General features: G+C 49.0%; 1 protein-coding gene across 1 annotated transcript in view; it reads right to left on the reverse strand.

Moving 5' to 3' along the window:
- The window catches only part of IQGAP1 (IQ motif containing GTPase activating protein 1), a 149,798-nt gene that overhangs the window by 51,539 nt on the left and 80,011 nt on the right, over positions 1-18,248 (reverse strand). Inside the window, exons 15-16 of the mRNA XM_090029158.1 lie at positions 10,752-10,915; positions 4,801-4,891 (exon numbers count right to left, since the gene is read on the reverse strand). Of these exons, the coding sequence (XP_089885284.1) occupies positions 4,801-4,891; positions 10,752-10,915 (255 nt within the window). The remainder of the gene's footprint in view (positions 1-4,800; positions 4,892-10,751; positions 10,916-18,248) is intronic.

Consider the following 18,248-nt stretch of genomic DNA (forward strand, 5'->3'; position numbering starts at 1 on the left):
GAGTACTGCAGTTGGGCAGTAAGAACCAGCAGCATGCCTACAGCCCAGGGAACTCCTTTCTTGAAAGCACAGTGGCAGAAAAGGATCTTGGAGTCATTATCGATTCCAAAATGAACATGGGCCGCCAATGCGAGGACACTATCAGTAAAGCTAACGGCAACTTGTCATGCATCCACAGATGCATCTCGAGCAGGTCCAGGGAGGTGATCCTCCCCCTCTATGCAGCACTGGTCCGGCCGCAGCTGGAGTACTGCGTCCAGTTCTGGGCGCTGCACTTCAGGAGGGATGTGGACATCATGGAGAGGGTCCAGAGGAAGCCACCCGCATGATCGGGGGCAGCAGGGCAGGCCCTACAAGGAGAGGCTATGAGACCTGAACTTGTTCAGCCTCCACAAGAGAAGGCTGAGGGGGGATCTAGTGACTGTATATAAACTTACCGGGGGGACCAGCGGGCAATGGGTGAGACCCTGTTCCCCTGAGCACCTCCTGGAGTAACAAGGAACAATGGCCATAAGTAAACTGAAATTAAGTTCAGGCTAGACATCAGGAGGCGCTACTTCACAGTCAGGGCGGCCAGGATCTGGAACCAGCACCCAAGGGAAGTGGTGCTGCCTCCTACCCTGGGGGTCTTTAAAAGGAGGCTGGATAATTACCTAGATAGGGTGATTTGAGCTTAAACTTAGTAGGGATCATAGGAGTCCTATGTTCATTCCTACCCAGGGTAGGGGGCCAGACTAGATGATCTGCTCAGGTCCTCTCCGACCCTACTTCTATGAAACTATGGAAGATGTAGTTGCGGCTGGTCTAGATGTGATCTCCTAAAGTCCCTTCCAACCCTCATTTTCTATGATTCTAAGTATATACAAGGTTATCTGCACAGGAAGACAAACTTTTGATTTTAACCATGCCTGTATACACATACAGATTTTTAGACTTTAGGGCTGGAAAGGACCTCAAAGATCATCCAGTCCAGCCTCCTGCCTCAGAGGCAGGAAGCCAGCTGAGGTCAAAGGATCCCAGCGTTTCTCGAATGAGTCCAGAGTAGGTGCCTGCACCATCTCTGGAGCAGTCTACTCCAGGTCTTGGGGGCCTGGACAGTAAACAAATTTTTCCTTATGTCCAGCCTAAAAAGGTTTTGGAGAAGTTTATGACCACTGGTCCTTGTTTTTCCTTGGGGCGCTCTGGTGAACAAACATTCTCCCAGATCCTGATGCACACCCCTGATGTACTTATAGGTGGCCACCTGGTCCCCCAGAGCCTGCACTTTTCCAGACTGAAGTCTCATGGTTTTTGGCCTCTCTTCATAAGGCCTGTTCTCCTGTCCTCTGATCACGCATGTGTTTCTCCCTCTGGACTCTCTCAAGCCTCTCCACATCCTTCTCGAATTGCGGAGCCCAGAACTGGATGCAGTACTCCAGCTGTGGCCTCACCAAGGCCAAGTACAGTGGGAGGATGACATCCTGGGATTTACTTGAGAAGCATCCATGGATGCAAGCCAGAGTTTGGTTTCTTTTACCAGCTGTGACATTGTATTGGTGGCTCAAGTTCATCTTGTGGTCAATCATGACCCCCAAGCCTCTTTCAGATGTGGTGCTAGCAAGTGTAGCACTGCCGAGCCTATAAGAATGCTGCAGGTTCCCCCCCCGCCCCCGAGGTGGAGTGCCTTACATTTATCGGTATTAAACATTGCCAGGTTTATATCCACCCACTAACTAATTTTATCCAGGTCAGCCTGGATCACCAGCCTGTCCTCCAGTGTGGACGCTGTACCCCAAAGTTTAGTGTCATCGGTGAATGTAGCCAGTGCGCTTCTGACACCAATGTCCACATCGCTGATAAAGATGTTAAAAAGAACTGGTCCAAGGACAGTGCCTCGGGGGATGCCACTGGTCACGGAGCGCCATAATGATTCACTACCATTGACTACTACTCTCTGGGTCTGACCTTGGAGCCAGTTTCCCAGCCATCAGACTGTGGTGTAGCCGAGGCCACAGTTGGCCATTTTTTCCATGAGGAGGTTGTGGGACAACTGATAAAAAGTTTTTTTAAAGTCCAGATATATGACATCAATCTCTTCTCCCTTGTCCATGTGACATGTCACCTGGTCATAGAAGAAGATGAGATTGGTCAGGCAAGACCTACCCACCACAAACCCGTGCTGGCTGTCCCTCAGGATGCTGCCCTCAGCCAGCTTATCCAGAAGGGTCTCCTTGATCATTTTCTCCAGAATCTTACCGGGAATTGAGGTCAAGCTGATTGGTCTGTAATTCCCGGGATCAACTTTCTGCCCTTTCTCGAAGATGGGTACCACACTGCCCTTCTTCCAGTCTTCAGGTACTTCACCTGAGTGCCACGAATTTTCGAATATTTCTGCCAATTGTTGGGCTATGTCATCTGCCATCTCCTTGAGTACTCTAGGGTGTAATCTGTCAGGACCAGCTGACTTGAAGGTGTCCAGCCTCTCAAGGTGATCCTTTACTAGATCAACACCAAGTCTGGGTATAAATACACCCTCCTCCTGGCTGTCCCGCATCTTGCTAGGCAGGGCAGTCCCATTGGACTGACGAAAGACTGACACAAAGTACCCATTGAGAAGACGGCCTTTTCCTGAGTGTCGTTATCAGCTGTCCCGTTTGGTTCAGCAGGGGTCCAATGTTACCCTTGCTTCTTTTCTGACTCCCTACATATCTGAAAAAGGACTTTTTGTTATCCTTGATATGTGTGGCCACATGGAGCTCGGTTGCAGCCTTGGCTCTCCTGATCCACCTCTTGCAGGTACAGACCAGTGCCGAGTACTCCTCCTGGATGGTACCTCCAAACTTCCACCCTTTATAAGTCTCTCTCTTGAGGCATAGGAAGTCCTTAAGTTCCCTGCTGAGCCAAGGGGGTTGCTGTGCCCTTTTGCTACCCGTCCTCCGAGATGGGATGGCCATCCCTTGTGCTGTCAGGATCGCTCCCTTGAAGAGCAGCCACTCCTCTTGGACTCTTCTTCCTGTGGAGTCGTGGTCCCTTAGGACCTCAACAATGAGCCTCCTGAGCTTGTCAAAGTCAGCTTTCCTGAAGTCAAGGACTTCTGCATTGCTGACTGACTTGCCAGCTTTGCAATGGATAGTAAAGGTGATCAGCTCACAGTCACTAATAATGCAGATAATAATGAATTAGCTGCAACCTCAGGGAAGAGATCTAGATATCCAATGTGCTACAGTGGATATGGATACAAGACTGGGTGTTGGAATATAACCAGAAGGTGACAGAGAATAATGAGGAAAAAGGAAATATATTAAGTAATTGGTTAATAACTGAAGGGCCATCCTCACTATAACTGTTGTTCTAAGTCTACTTACTTAATGTCCAGCACGCTTCCAAGGGCCTGTACTGCTACCCCGACACTAACAGCCCTGTTTCATAGACTGTCAGGGGCTGGAAGGAACCTTGGAAAACCATCAGGTGCAGCCCCCTGCACTAAGCAGGAAAGACAGCTGGGGTGAGGTGACCCCCAGCAACATAACCGTCCAGTCTCCGCTTGAAGATTTCCAGGGTAGGCAATGCAACACCTCTGGAGAGAGTTTATTACACAGTCTGGACACCCTGACCATGAAGAAGTTTTTCCTGAAGTTGAGCCTGAAAAGGTCTTGCAGGAGTTTACGGCCATTACTCCTGGTTTTTCCCAAAGGAGCCCTGGTGAACACTTGTTCGCCAAGCCCTTGACATATTCCCCTGATATAGCAGTAAGTTGCTACCAAGTCCCCTCTCAGCCTTCTTTTTCAGGCTGAAGAGTCCCAGATCCCTCAGCCTTTCCTCATATGACTTGCTGTGCAAGCCTCTGATCATATGGGTGGCCCTTCTCTGGACTGCGAAGCTTTTCCAAGTCCTTGTTGAAGTGCAGCACCCAGAACTGGATGCAGTACTCCAGCTGTGGCCTCAACAATGCTGTGTACAGCAGAAGAATCACTTCCTTAGTTTTGCTTGAGATGCATCGGTTGATGCCTGCCAGCGTATTGTTTGCCCTGCTCGCTACAGCATCCCGCTGCTGGATCATGCTCATACTGTGGTCTGTTATTACCCCCTGGCCCCTTTCAGTCATGGTGCTAGTCAGTTTGGCACCATCGAGCTTGTAAGTATGATGGGGATTGTCTGTCCCCAGATGGAGCACTTTACATTTATCAATGCTGAAGTCCATCTGGTCAATGTTGAACTTCATCTGTTCTTTAAGTAGTGTAAGGACTACCACCCCCTGCCTTTCTGCTACATGTGTCAGGGTATTTTTTAGCCAACACGCAATGCCTGAGGAAGGCTTAAGTCAAAGCTGGGGATGTTGACTGGAGTGTGCCAATGCTCCTCCTGGGACCAAAGCCAGAGATTGCTGGCTAGAGGGTCTTGGCCTTCCGCTCAGAGTCAGGCGGACTGCCACATTTGGGGTCAGGAAGGAATTTTACCCCATGGTCAGATTGGTATGGACTGGGCATGTTTGCCTTCCTCTGTAGTGAGAGGGGCATGGCCCTCTTCCTGGATCTCTTGAGCATATACTGACAAAATTTCATAGAAGCAGGACATTGGCTGCCGTAGTTCTCCTTCATTACCAGTGGCAGGTTAGGGTGTTAATTCCGTGTTGTGTCAGGGCTACAGGTAATCTCATGTAGAGTTTAGATTATGGATCACATAGGATGGTTTGGACAGGGCTATTTCTGCCTCAAACTGGGGTTCGCCTAGATGACCTCTGGAAGTTCCTTCCAGCCCCACTTCTCTGTGATTCCATTATTCTTTGATGAAGATTAATTGAAACTTTAATGCACAACTTACATTTCTGTGCCTCCTCCGTGTCCTTGTTGGCCCGATGAATCCCATCCTGAATTTCATCCAGCCAAAGCACAGCTGTCTCATCCCGAGTGTCCTGAAGCAAAAATGGAATAAATGAACAAACAATGTCTCCAGTTATGCATCTAAGGGACTATGATTAGTGAAGTTAGCTGTGCCGTTGGCAAGTATCCATGTATTTCGTTTCATGCACAGAGGGGAAAAAGACACATTCTTCTTTACATATTCTGCATTTCACTGAAGCACAAGAATTAACATTTCTTGTGCATGTGACCAGCAGAGGCTGCTACAACCACAGCTCAGGCTCACCTCGAAATAGAAAGCTGCGGAAGGTGAGGGAGACACAAAGCTACACGCTGTACATAGCTCAGATAAGCAGAGACCACAGACATGAGCACTGAGCCACTGAATCAGTACCTTCTAGTTGAAAGCCTTGATGCTGTTCTTCCCATACAACATTTCTTCCCATTTTACCATGAAAATTAATTGTGACTTTACAACCAAAGGGTGAACAAAGTTCAGATAAGTTTGACCATGTCCACACTGGGAGGCCAAAGTGTCAGACGATCTTTGGCTGGAAGTGCAGTTAAACATAGTTTCTGCTAAGTATGGGAACCCTGTTTTAACAGGCTGGCACATATCGGGTATTTACCATGCCATGCCCATGCTGGCTAGGCTTTGAATAAAACTAGTCAGCTGTGTTTATGCGCAGGAGGCCGAGAGGGGCCTACGGTTTAACAAAGGGTCCAAAGCACCTTCACAAGGAACAATGACCCAGCAGCTGCCAAGCAGCCCCTCCTCATCCATAATTTGCTTCCTGTTGCTAGCTTTTAAAAACAAAAAAACAACATTAGAGCCAACACCCCCACCTCCTCCAAAAGCCCTTCCTGGTGCAGCAAACAGAGTAAAGGAAAGGCACAACCTCAGTATGAAGAACCCCACAACCACCCAGAATTAAAAAGTCCCTTCTGGGAAGGGGGTGGTTAGGAGGGGAGTCTCAGGGCAGTTTCACAAGGAACACTTCTTTACACACCTTCCAAATTTTCCCTTTTAGTAAAGTTTTATTCTACAGCTTTAAACCTGGCCACGCTTAGTAATCTAGACACTTGTGCATTTCATCTAGACAACAACCTATCTGCCAAGGGCAGATTCAGCTGAGAGGCCAGCGTGTATCAGGAAAACAGGAGGTGCCGTCCAGGTGAAGGAAGAGGAGGGCTTTTCTAGTCCTTTTGGTAAAAAGCAACCAATAAGCTTCAAATTTCAGCCTCTCCTAAGAATCAATCCAGACTATCAGCACAACTTCAGGGAAAGCCCCCCACCCCGCTAATGCAGCACCAGGGGGCTTTGGGCACATGCACTGAAGGAACCGATGCCTTCAGCTCTCTTCCGAGAACAGAGCTTGCTTTTTACTCCTCTCCTACACACTCCCATACTTATTTGTCGCCTGGAAGTAAGCACTATGCATACCCTGCAGCCCACCAGCTCATGAGCGTTGTGACCACATTTCTACTCAGTCTCAAGTACAGTCATTACTGGCCAGGGCATCGTGGCTAGTTGAAGACATTCACCACTTTCCTGCTATACGTCATCGCGGACTGATATCTCAATCTCTAAAATTACTTCAAATGCAGCTGGGTGGAGCCCTGAAGCTCAGCATATGCCTAAAAAAGGCAATTTCACCCCAACTGCAGTTACCAGCCCAGCCTGGCACAAGCTCCCAGCCTGCACTAAAAAGAGCTCATTATTTCACACTGACTCAGCAAAAGGAAATGCTTCAGCACAATCGGTTCCTGGGACATTTTAACCCTCTCAGGGCCTCTCCAAAGGAAGTTACTCTGTGGTAAAGAGCAATTTGCACAACAGTCAGTCATCTCCATGTCACAGGTAAAATGTGTGTAGAACCGCTGCTAACCCCAATTCAACCTCTGATAATGAGGTGATGACAGCCTCTGAGGTGGGCAAAATGAAAATTTCTTCCTCAGGTCACCAAAACCAGGTAAGTCTAATATCCTCTTCCCAAGGAGAAGAGAGAAGGAAAGGATTGCCCGAGGCAGGCGCACACAGCGACACAGAACTATGCCTCCTCCTTCCCCAGCCAGAAGACAGGGCACCTGCTTCCTCTTCCTACCTTCACCTGGTTATTTAGCTGGTGCTCAAAGCACATCAGGGTGTTTGCAGACAAGTAAGGACAGCAGGTTCCTTCTGACAATATAAGCCATACAAGCATCAGATAAAACACAGGTGGCTAATGGCTGCATGGGTGACCCAAGTGGGGCAGGCAGCAGAACATCAGATCAGGCAGGGAGCTCAGGGCAGGGAGCAGAAAGCAGAGCAGAAGATTGGGTAAGGGAAAGGGACCAGAGGGATACTCAGAGGGGCAGGGGGGACTAATTTGTAGCACACCTGTCAAGAAGGTAGGGCCCCCACTGAGTTAAGGGACAACAAAAATATGTGACTGAGAGAAGAGAGGCTATCAGAAAGCAGCTTTTATTAGCATGTTTTACCTAATCTCTCCTTCCCAAAATCTGTACTGAACTATTGGTTCCCTGAACTTTTGTTTTCTTTATTATAGATGAAAAGTACACACATATCCATAATTATATTTGACATTAAAAACCTAAAGCAAAAGAATATTAAGTTTGCAAAATTAGGCCCTCAAAAGTCAGGAGCTGCCAGAATTACTCTGGCTCCCTTGCAAGGGAGTCAAATTTTAGGGTCAGGAAGGAATTTTACCCTGTGGTCAAACTGGTATGGACGGGGGAGAGGGGGAAGGCATTGCCTCCCTCTGTAGACAGGAACAAGGCCTCTTCTTTGGACATCTTGAGCGTATTTTAACAACCTTTGCAGCGGCAGGACGTTGGCTGCTATGGTCCCCCTGCTTTCTGTGCGTCAGGTTAGGGTGTTATGTCTTGGGGTTGTATTGGGGCTGACTGTGTAGTTTTGCTAATAGGTTAGAGAATGGATTTGTCTGAGATGGTTTGGATAGGGGTGATCCTGCCTCAGACACAGGATTTGGCGAGATGAAGGTCCCTTCCAGCCCTACATTTCTCTGATTTCTAATAGTCTTCAATTACATGATCACATGCAATTTTGTCGTTTGGGACTTAGGTGGATGGTGCTTGCTACATAGGGAGCTATTTGGTATTTCTCCTTAGCCTTAACAGTCGATGGATAGCCACATGCATTGCTTATTAGCAGCTTCCTAACCCCACACTGCATTCAGAATTATCATTTTCCTTAAAACGCAACAGAAACGCACAAAGCTCTGAAGGACTGTGAAAAAGTCAAAAAATACCCCTCTAAAAAGGCAAAAAGGAGGACTCAGGGAATGTCGAACAGGTCAGCCTGACTTTACTACCCAGGAAGTTACACAAGCAAATTAAAAAGTCAAATAGTAAGCATCTGGAGGAGGAAAGGCTGATCACGAGCGACTAGCATGGACCTGTAAAGAACAAATTACGCCAAACCAAACCGCTCTCCTCTGACCAAGTAACTAGCTGGGTGGGGATAAAGGGAATGCAATGGACACAGTGTACTCAGACTTTAGTAACAGGGTTGATAAAGGCCCACATGACTATCTCATAAGGAAACTGGAGAAAGTAGACTACATAAAATTACTACAAGGTGGATGGATAATTGTCTCACTACCCTCAAGCAAGGTCATTATAAGTGGATCAGTATGGTGGGGTCCCACAGAGGTCTGTCCTAGGCCTGGTGCTGTTTAGCATATTTATTAATGAGTTGGATGCCAGAATAGTTTCCTGAGCAAATCTGCAGGTGACAAAATTGGGAAGGACTGAAAACACCCTGGTGGATAGGAAAATATTCCAGAAGGATCCTGATACACTGGAAAGTTAGGCTAGAGACAATGGGATGAAGTTCAATGCAGACAATGCCAGATGCTATGATTAGGGAAGAATAACCAAAACCGCAAATGCCAAATGGTGACTCACATTGAATCAGACACTCAAAATGAGTCAGCAATATGATGCAGTTGCACACAGAGCAAATGCAATTTTGGGTGTCATCAATGGGAGAACTGGAGTATTGGGTATAAGATGCATGGGAGGATATAGTATCACTTCACTTTGCATTAGTTAGGCTTCATCTGCGGTTCTGCCTGCAGTTCTGGGCCCCACGTTTTAAGGGGGTCATGGGGATGTTAGAGAGGGTCCAGAGATGGGTGATCAAAATCATAAAGGGGTTAGAAGGCAAGCTGTATAAGGAAATGTTGTCTAAGCTTGCAAAAGGTCATTAAGCAGGGACATAACAGCAATCTGCAAACATCTGAAAGGACCCCATAAAGAGGAGGAAGAACAACTTTTCTCCCTTGCTGCAGAGGGAAAGACATGAGGCAATAGCTTCAAACTGCACCAGAGTGGAATTAGATCTCAGGAAAAACTTCCTTGTTGCCAGAGCCGTGAGGCAGAAGAAAGCCCTGCTTGTAGGAGTGGTGGATGCCCTCACTGGACGTTTCCCAGAAGAGGCCAGATAAGCAATGGGCAAGGACGAACTAGGAGAGATGCTTCCACATGCATGCAGGGGCTCCACTAGATGACCTTTAGGCTCCTTCCAAACCTAGAACTCTACACACACCCTTCATTACACAACTCTGATTCATGTCCTAAGCACCATCACGCCTGTGCACTAACCAAGGCCTGGGTCCTGTGAAAAGACTTATGTGATCAAGTTATACATGCACAAGGTAGCTGAACCCAAGCTGTACAGACAACCTTGATTCTGGCACAGCTTCCCTTTCAAGCCATAAAGTCAAGCAATCAAATGTTCTTTAAAAGTTCCTTGGAGAAAATGCATATTTAAAAGTATGTAAACAGGGAAATAAGTTGCAGTAAGGAGGCTGCATTCCCTCTGCATATGATCTTGTTGAAATAGATACCCCAGAAGAGGCTACGAGAATGATTTATTTATTGGGTGAGAAAACCTGCTTGAGACTGAAGGAGTTTAATCTATTCTGCTCATTAAAAATAAACTAAGAGGAAATTTAATCCAGGTCTACATATACCTCCACAGGGAGAAAATATTTAACACTAGAAGACTCTTCAATCTAGCAGGGAAAAACAGAACAAAATCCTCTGGCCGGACATTTCAAAAAGCAAGCTTTTCATTTGCTATTCATATTTTATATTGAGAATAGTTACCTCCAGAATAGTTCACCAGGAGATAGGCTAAACTATCCACTCAGTAGCAGGAATTTAAATCAAGACCAGATCTCTTTTCTTGTTCAGCCATCTCGAGCATTATCAGACTACATGCAGGAACGAACTATTGGGTAAAATGTTATTGCTTGCGTTATGCCAGAGGTCAGACTTGACATTCATAATGGTCCCACATGGTCTTATTCTAAGAACCCATGAAAATATGGGATTTAAAAAATGGCAAATCCACCTTGCACTTTTTATACACGAGAGACCTACTCGAATCACAATTTCGCTGTTTTCGAGACTACCACGAAAAATGATGGTTTTTGTGATTTTGCACAGAATCGATGGAATACTAAATGTGAAATGCTGGCTGCCCAGTCGAAGCCAATGGCCACTGCAGCATAGCCTCGCAGACCACTGGTGGGGCAGGGGGGTGGTTTATACTGCTGTATAGACTGAACTGCAGCAAGGACCAAAGCTGCAAACAATCATCTAATACACCCGTGTCCCCTCCAGTAGCTTCCTTGGTTTATGGAGGCACGTGGTCCTTTACTGGACCAACTATATAGTTGGGAGACAAGCTTGACAGGCTTTCAGAAACATGCAGCTTGTGGCTGTAAACTGCTGTTTCTTTAATGTAGATGGTTCCCACTGTAAACACAACCATGCCCCATACTCCTATGGCATGTGCACACTTAGCAGTGCTGCTGAAACAATCACATGACGGACTGTGCTGGCCTGCACACGCTTGTACAGACATGTCTCAGTACTCACCTGGGCTTTCTCCCTCTTGGCTCGTAGCAGCGTGTCCTGGTAGTGCTGTGCGACCTCTGGGGTCACACCCTCCAGTTTTGCTGCAGGGATCTGTAAGGCCTGAAGGGTCTTCTTGGTGTCTCCCTCATCTAGCGCTTCATTAATAAGCCCAATGGCTAAAATCCCTAGAAACAAAGGAACACAAGGACAGTTTCTGATCAATGAAGAAAGCACATGCACTAGTCCTTCCCAACCTGACATCACTTGAGCATTACAATATTTTTAATAGAAACAGCTTTTTGCTAGTAATGAAAGTTGCACGGTTTCTTCATATGATGAGCACCCACTCAGTGGGCTGCATACTGTACAAAAATGAGAGGCCTCAGTGACTGCAGAGAGAGACAGAATTCTGACAAAACTCATTTTGCAGGTGTGTACATAAGTCTTTTCCCCAAATTAGTCTCGAGGACCAGCAACCTGGATACTTTCAGTGTATGATATGTAGCCACATTTTAGTTGCACATTCCTAAAACTGTGTATGCATGCACCCACGAGCATAGCTGAAAAGTTAAACTTGCCATAGATGAAAGGCCTAGTAGCAATTCTGTTGGCTCTATTAGCTGCCTTTCATGCCATTGCAGGTGGGATGCGATAGGCATATTTGCAGTCTCCAGTAGGAGAAGATGGAAGTGGGTTGGAGTATCTCTGCTGTTGCTTGTTTGAAAGGACCCATGGGGAAAAAAGTAGGGTTGATCCTATGAACCAAAAGCTCTCTTGTGCTGGCTGCCATAGAACTTGCCAGGATTAATTACTGTTTGAACTTGAACATATATTGTTATCCCAGTGCAACAGAAGAATGGAAATTGCAACCAGACACCAACCTAGCAGGACAACAATCTCTTCAATGAACTGAAAGTCAAAAAAGAATCTTATTAAAAAGTCAAAACTTGGTCATATAACTATGGAAGAGTATTGCACAGGCATGCAGGAAGAAAATTAGGAAGGCCACAGCATGATCTGAGATGCAACTGGCAAGAGACCTAAAAGGCAATAAAAAGGGATTTTACACATGTCAAGAGGAAGAGAAAGCTCATAGAAAGCACAGGTCCCTTACAGAATGCAGAAGGCAGTTTAGTTACAGATAGTGCAGAGGAGGCTGAAGTATTTTTCATTTCAGTCTTCACAAATAGGGGTACCTAACAGAAGGCAAGCGCAGTTGGCCCCCACTAAGGAAGAAGTCAAACAGCCTAAAGCAGGGGTGCTCAACCTCCAGCCCACAGGCCAAACGGGGCCTGCAGATCTCCCCACGGATTGAGAAATTTGGCGGCAAGGGAGAGGTAGCAATAAATGCAGTCACCCTTCTCCACTGCCAAATTCTCAAACCCTACACAGCAAGTTGGGGCCAGGTCATGTCCCCTCCCTCCACCCCGACTGCTGGATGAGACCAGGCCATGCCCCACTCCTGGTCTGGATGGGACTGGACCACACCCCCTTTCTCCCATGGGGCCAGGCTGGGGCTGGGCCACGCCCCCTCCCTCCCCACAGCAGGGCCAGGTTGGAGCTGGGATGCCAGTCCTGCAGAAAAGGACCAGGGAGTTATGGTGGCCTGTAAACTGAAAATGAGCTGAGTGTGTGCTCCTACGGCAAAAAAGGCCAACAGCGTACTTAGTCGCACTAACAAGAGCATCACTTGAAAACCAAGGGAAGGGAGTATTCCACTCTAGTCAGCACTAGGGTCCTATGGACCAGTTGTAAAGAGTCCAGTGGAGAGCAACAAAAACGATTAGAGGCCTGGGAAGCATGACTGTTGAGGAAAGGCTGGAAAAACCAGGATTCTTGAGTCTGGAGAAGAGGCATCTGAGGGGGGATTTGATAGCAGCCTTTAAATAGCTGAAAGATGATAATAGAGAGAATCAGTGGCAACGCATAAGGGATCCATGTGCACCCCCTGAGAGTGTCAGGGGCCACCCTGTGACCGGCTCCGCTCCCTGCTTAGGTGATGGGGGGAAGGGGCAGGTGCCTCCCCCCCGTGAGTGCCAGATGTAGGCTGAAGCCACTTTCAGGAGCGCCACAGCCACTCACTGGTTGGTAAGTTTTTACCTGGGGGCGGGAGGGAGCATGTGTGTCCCCGCCCCCTCCCACCGACTAAGGTGGCACCAGTCGCCCATGGAGAGGATAGAAATGGGCGTTTCTCTGTGGCTGCAAGGAACAAAACTGAAAGCAATGGGCTCAGGTGGCAGCAGAGGATGTTTAGGTTGGAGATGAAGAGGAAATTTCTGACTATGAGGGTGGTCAAGCGCTGAAACAGGCACCTGGAGAAGTTGTGAAATCTCCATCCCTGGAAGTTGTCAAGATCAGGTTGGTCAGATGCTTGGCTGGGATGGTTTCGTCAGGGATGGTCCTGCCTTGAGCACGGTCTGGATTAGATGACTTTGTGAAGTCTACTTTCCTGTGATCGTCATATCTTTTAGATATACACCTACTCTTGATTCAGTGAAGGAAAATCCTTCACAATCCTTACAAGGTCAAGCTTGTTTGCTCTCAGACTCAAGCTTACTTTTAGCCTGAGACCAGAAATCAGCCTACATTTGACCCTTGGACCAGTACCCCATGGTCCTCATCCATGTGGGTACAAATGACGTGGCCAGGGGCAACCCAGACTGCATCATGAAGGACTTTGAGGCCTTGGGGGCCAAGCTCAAGGAGACAGGGGCACAGGTGATATTCTCCTCAATTCTCCTGGTAAGCAGACGCAGACAGTGACACAAGGCCTGCATCAGTGAGGTCAACCGGCAGCTACAGAGCTGGTGTGGCCAGGCAGGTCTCAGGTTCCTGGACACTTTTGAGCAGGGGACATGCTTGGGAGGGATGGGCTACATCTCTCCCCTAAAGGCAAGCGTGTCTTTTCTTCCAGGTTGGCTGATCTTGTATGGTGAGCTTTAAACTGGCTTCGCTGGGGGATGGGGCCACAGGAGGACACCTCCCAACCAAGACAGGTGACATGCACAGAGTACCCAGGTAAGTGACAGGGGTCCGGATAGTCCAAAGAATCGGGGGGGGGGGAGGGGTGCATGCACCAATACAGGGCCTTAAATTCCTCTACACTAATGCTTGTAGCATGGGAAATAAGCAGAAGAAACTCGCCCTCTGGATAGCTAATACAAACTCATACCCTATACAGGAGGGATCGTGTTGGCAAAAGGGGCGGGGGTGTAGCTCTCTATGTGAAGGAAGGCTACATGTCCCTGCAAGCTGATGTTGGCGACCGGCATGGACAGCCAGAGACCCTCTGGGTAAAAATTCGTGGGGAATTCGGCACAGGGGACACAACGGGGGGAGTCTACTACAGACCTCCCACTCAAAGTCCCGAGCTTGACCAGGAGTTCGCCCGGGAACTGACTGAGGCCGCTTGCTCCAGGACCTTGGTTGTCATGAGTGACTTCAATTACCCGGACATCTCGTGGGAAGATCACTCAGCTAAATCTGAGCGGGTGCAAAGCTTTCTCTCGTGCGTGGATGACCTCTACCTGACTCAAGAAGTCCATGGGCCAATGAGAGGCAAAGCGCTGCTTGACCTGGTACTGGCTACGGGGGACGACCTAATCGGCGACCTAGTGATCGATGGGAAGTTGGGTGACAGCAACCACGAGCTGATCACCTTCACCATCCGCCGTAAAGCTGGCAAGTCAGTCAGCAACACAGAAGTCCTTGACTTCAGAAAAGCCGACTTTGATAAGCTCAAGAGGCTAGTCGGTCAGGCCCTCAGGGACCACGACCCCAGGGAGATGGGAGTTCAAGAAGAGTGGTTGCTTCTCAAGGAAGCGATCCTCAGTGCACAAGCTAAATCTATTCCAACACGGAGGAAAGGCAGCAAGAAGGCACAGCAGCCCCCCTGGCTCTCCAGGGACCTAGCGGACCTCCTGCGGCTAAAAAGGAAAGCCTACAAAGGATGGAGGATGGGATTCACCTCCAAGGAGGATTACTCCGCGCTGGTCCGGTCCTGCAGGGAGCAAACCAGGAAAGCCAAGGCTGCCACTGAACTCCAACTAGCTTCAAGCATCAAAGACAACAAAAAGTCCTTTTTCAGATATCTGGGGAGCCGGAGGAAAAGCAAGAGCAATGTTGGACCCCTGCTAAACCAGATGGGGCAACTGACAACTGACGCCCAGGAAAAAGCCAACCTATTAAATAGGTACTTTGCGTCAGTCTTTCATCAGTCCCACGGGATGCCCATGCCTCCTATGGGACAGGCAGATCCGGGTGATGGGGATCCCCTGCCCCCCATCAATGCTGACCTCGTGAAGAAACACCTTGAGAAGCTGGATACCTTCAAGTCAGCCGGCCCTGACAACCTGCACCCCAGGGTACTCAAGGAGCTGGCGAGCGTCATAGCCCAGCCCCTGGCACGGGTCTTTGAAAACTCCTGGCGCTCTGGTGTAGTGCCCGAAGACGGGAAGAAGGCCAATGTGGTGCCGATCTTCAAGAAAGGGAGGAGAGTGGATCTGGCTAACTACAGGCCCATTAGCCTGACTTCTATCCTGGGGAAGATCTTAGAAAAGTTTATTAAGGAGGCCATCCTTGAGGGACTGGCCCAGGCTAACATCCTAAGGGACAGCCAGCACGGGTTTGTTGCGGGTAGGTCTTGTTTGACCAATCTCATTTCCTTCTATGACCAGGTGACCTATCACCTGGACAAGGGAGAACAGATTGATGTCATATACCTTGACTTCAAAAAAGCTTTTGATCTGGTATCCCATGATCACCTCTTGGCCAAACTGCCCAGTTGCGGCCTTGGCTCCACCACGATCCGGTGGCTGGGAAATTGGCTCCGTGGTCGGACCCAGAGGCTTGTGATTGATGGCAGTCACTCATCGTGGTGCCCTGTGACCAGTGGGGTCCCTCAAGGCTCTGTCCTGGGACCCATACTGTTCAACATCTTCATTAACGATGTGGACACTGGAGTCAGGACTGGACTGGCCAAGTTCGCCGATGACACCAAACTTTGGGGCAAAGCATCCACGCCAGAAGAGAGGCGGGTGATCCAGGCTGACCTGGACAAGCTCAGCAAATGGGCAGATGAGAACCTCATGGTGTTTAACACCGATAAATGCAAGGTTCTCCACCTTGGGAGGAAAAACCTGCAGCACCCTTATAGGCTCAGCAGTGCTACGTTGGTTAGCACTACAGAAGAAAAAGACTTGGGGGCCATCATTGACCACAAGATGAACATGAGCCTGCCATGCGATGCTGCGGCTAATAAAGCGACCAAAATGCTGGCTTGCATCCATAGATGCTTCTCGAGCAAATCCCGGGACGTCATTCTCCCCTTGTACTCGGCCTTGGTGAGGCCGCAGCTGGAGTACTGCGTCCAGTTTTGGGCTCCACAATTCAAAAAGGATGTGGAGAAGCTTGAGAGAGTCCAGAGGAGAGCCACGCGCATGATCAGAGGTCAGGAAAACACATCTTACGATGACAGGCTGAGAGCCACGGGACTCTTTAGCCTGGAAAAGCGCAGGCTCAGGGGTGATCTGATGGCCACCTGTAAGTTTATCAGGGGTGACCACCAGGATCTGGGGGAACGTCTGTTCACCAGAGCGCCCCAAGGGATGACGAGGTCGAATGGTCACAAACTCCTGCAAGACCGTTTCAGGCTGGACATAAGGAAGAATTTCTTTCCTGTCCGAGCCCCCAAGGTCTGGAACAGTCTGCCAGCGGAGGTGGTTCAAGCACCTACATTGAACACGTTCAAGAGTAAATTGGATGCTTATCTTGCTGAGATCCTATGACGCCAGCTGACTTCCTGCCCTTTGGGCAGGGGGCTGGACTCGATGATCTCCCGAGGTCCCTTCCAGCCCTAATGTCTATGAAATCTATATAACAGGGCTCACAGAAACCTGGTGGGATTCATCCCATGACTGGGCGGTCAACATTAGGGGCTACAGACTACACAGGCGCGATAGAACAGGGAGGAAAGGCGGGGTGCGGCGCTCTATGTCAAAGAGCAATACACGTCCTCAACTAACAGGATGGGGTCAGAGGGAGGGCAGGCTGAAGTGCTCTGGGTCAGGATACAGGAGGGTCGTGGGGAAAGGGACTTAATGGTGGGGGTCTACTACAGATCTCCCAAACAAGGGGAAGAACTGGACCATGAATTCTCGGGCCAGCTTGCAGAGGTACTTAAGGCAAGGGATGTAGTTGTCATGGGTGATCTAAATTACCCGGACATCCGGTGGGAGGAGCAGTCAGCCAGGTCGGACCGTTCCAGGAGGTTCTTGGCTGAGATACAGGACCACCACCTAACCCAGGAGGTGCACAACCCCACCAGCGGGAATGGCCTCCTGGACCTGGTCCTGGGCGACAGCAATCATTGCCTACTGGAATCCACCATCCAGCACAGGGTGTCAAGGGCCTGCAGCAAGGCAGCAGCTCTTGACTTCAAGAGGGCCAACTTCAACGAGTTAAGGAGATTGGTAGGAGAGGCACTGGGGTCCTGGAGAGTTGGGGAAATGGGTGTCCAAGATGAGTGGTCGTTTCTTAAGGAGACGATCCTCCAAGCCCAAGGCGTGACAGTCCCAATGAGAATCAAAAGGGGCAAGAGTGCTCAAAAGGCCCCCTGGCTCACCAAAGGCACTCAGGAATGCCTGAAAGCCAAAAAATAGGCATACACCCAGTGGAAGGTGGGGCTATCACCAAAGAGGATTATACCTTCATTGCTTGGGCTTGTAGGGGGGCTGTTAGGAAAGCTAAGGCAGATATGGAGCTAGGGCTAGCATCAAGGACAACAAAAACTCCTTTTTTAAATACATAGGGAGTATGAAGAAAGCACCAGGTAATGTGGAGCCCCTACAGGATATGCTTGACAATCTGGTTGTTGCACCAGAGAAAAAGGCAGACCTTTTTAACCATTTCTTTGCCTCCATTTTTTTGTGCAGGGACCAGGACTCCCCCTGCTGAGATTCAGGATGGACTCAGGAGATGTTCTGCCAAGCCCAGAGTCAGGAAGGACCAAGTTAGGGAACTTCTGGTGGGGCTGGACAGGTTCAAATCAGCAGGTCCAGACGCTCTCCACCCCAGGGTGCTGAGGAAATTGGCAGGGGACATCGCGGGGCCCCTGGCACGGCTTCATGAGCACTCGTGGTGTTCTGGCCAGGTGCCAGACAACTGGAAGAAGGCCAATGTGGTCCCACCATTCTTCAAAAAAGGGAAGAGGGAGGACCTGGGCAACTATAGGCCTGTTAGTCTTACTTCGATCCTAGGGAAGCTCTTTGAGAAGATTACCCAGGAGCACATCTGCAAGGGGTAAGCAGGGGAGGTTATGCTCAGGGGCAACCAGCATGGGTTCATTAAGGGCAGGTCCTGTCAGACCAACCTGATTGCCTTCTATGATCAGGTCACAAAATCACTGGATGCAGGTGTTGTTTGTGGTGGACGTAGTCTTTCTGGACTTCAGGAAGGCCTTTGACGCTGTCTCCCACCCCATTCTCATTAAAAAGCTAGGCAACTGTGACATTGATGCCT

Source organism: Crocodylus siamensis, chromosome 15 (genome assembly GCF_052110815.1).
Source record: "Crocodylus siamensis isolate JL-2025a chromosome 15, ASM5211081v1, whole genome shotgun sequence".
In the NCBI taxonomy this organism is placed as follows: domain Eukaryota; kingdom Metazoa; phylum Chordata; order Crocodylia; family Crocodylidae; genus Crocodylus; species Crocodylus siamensis.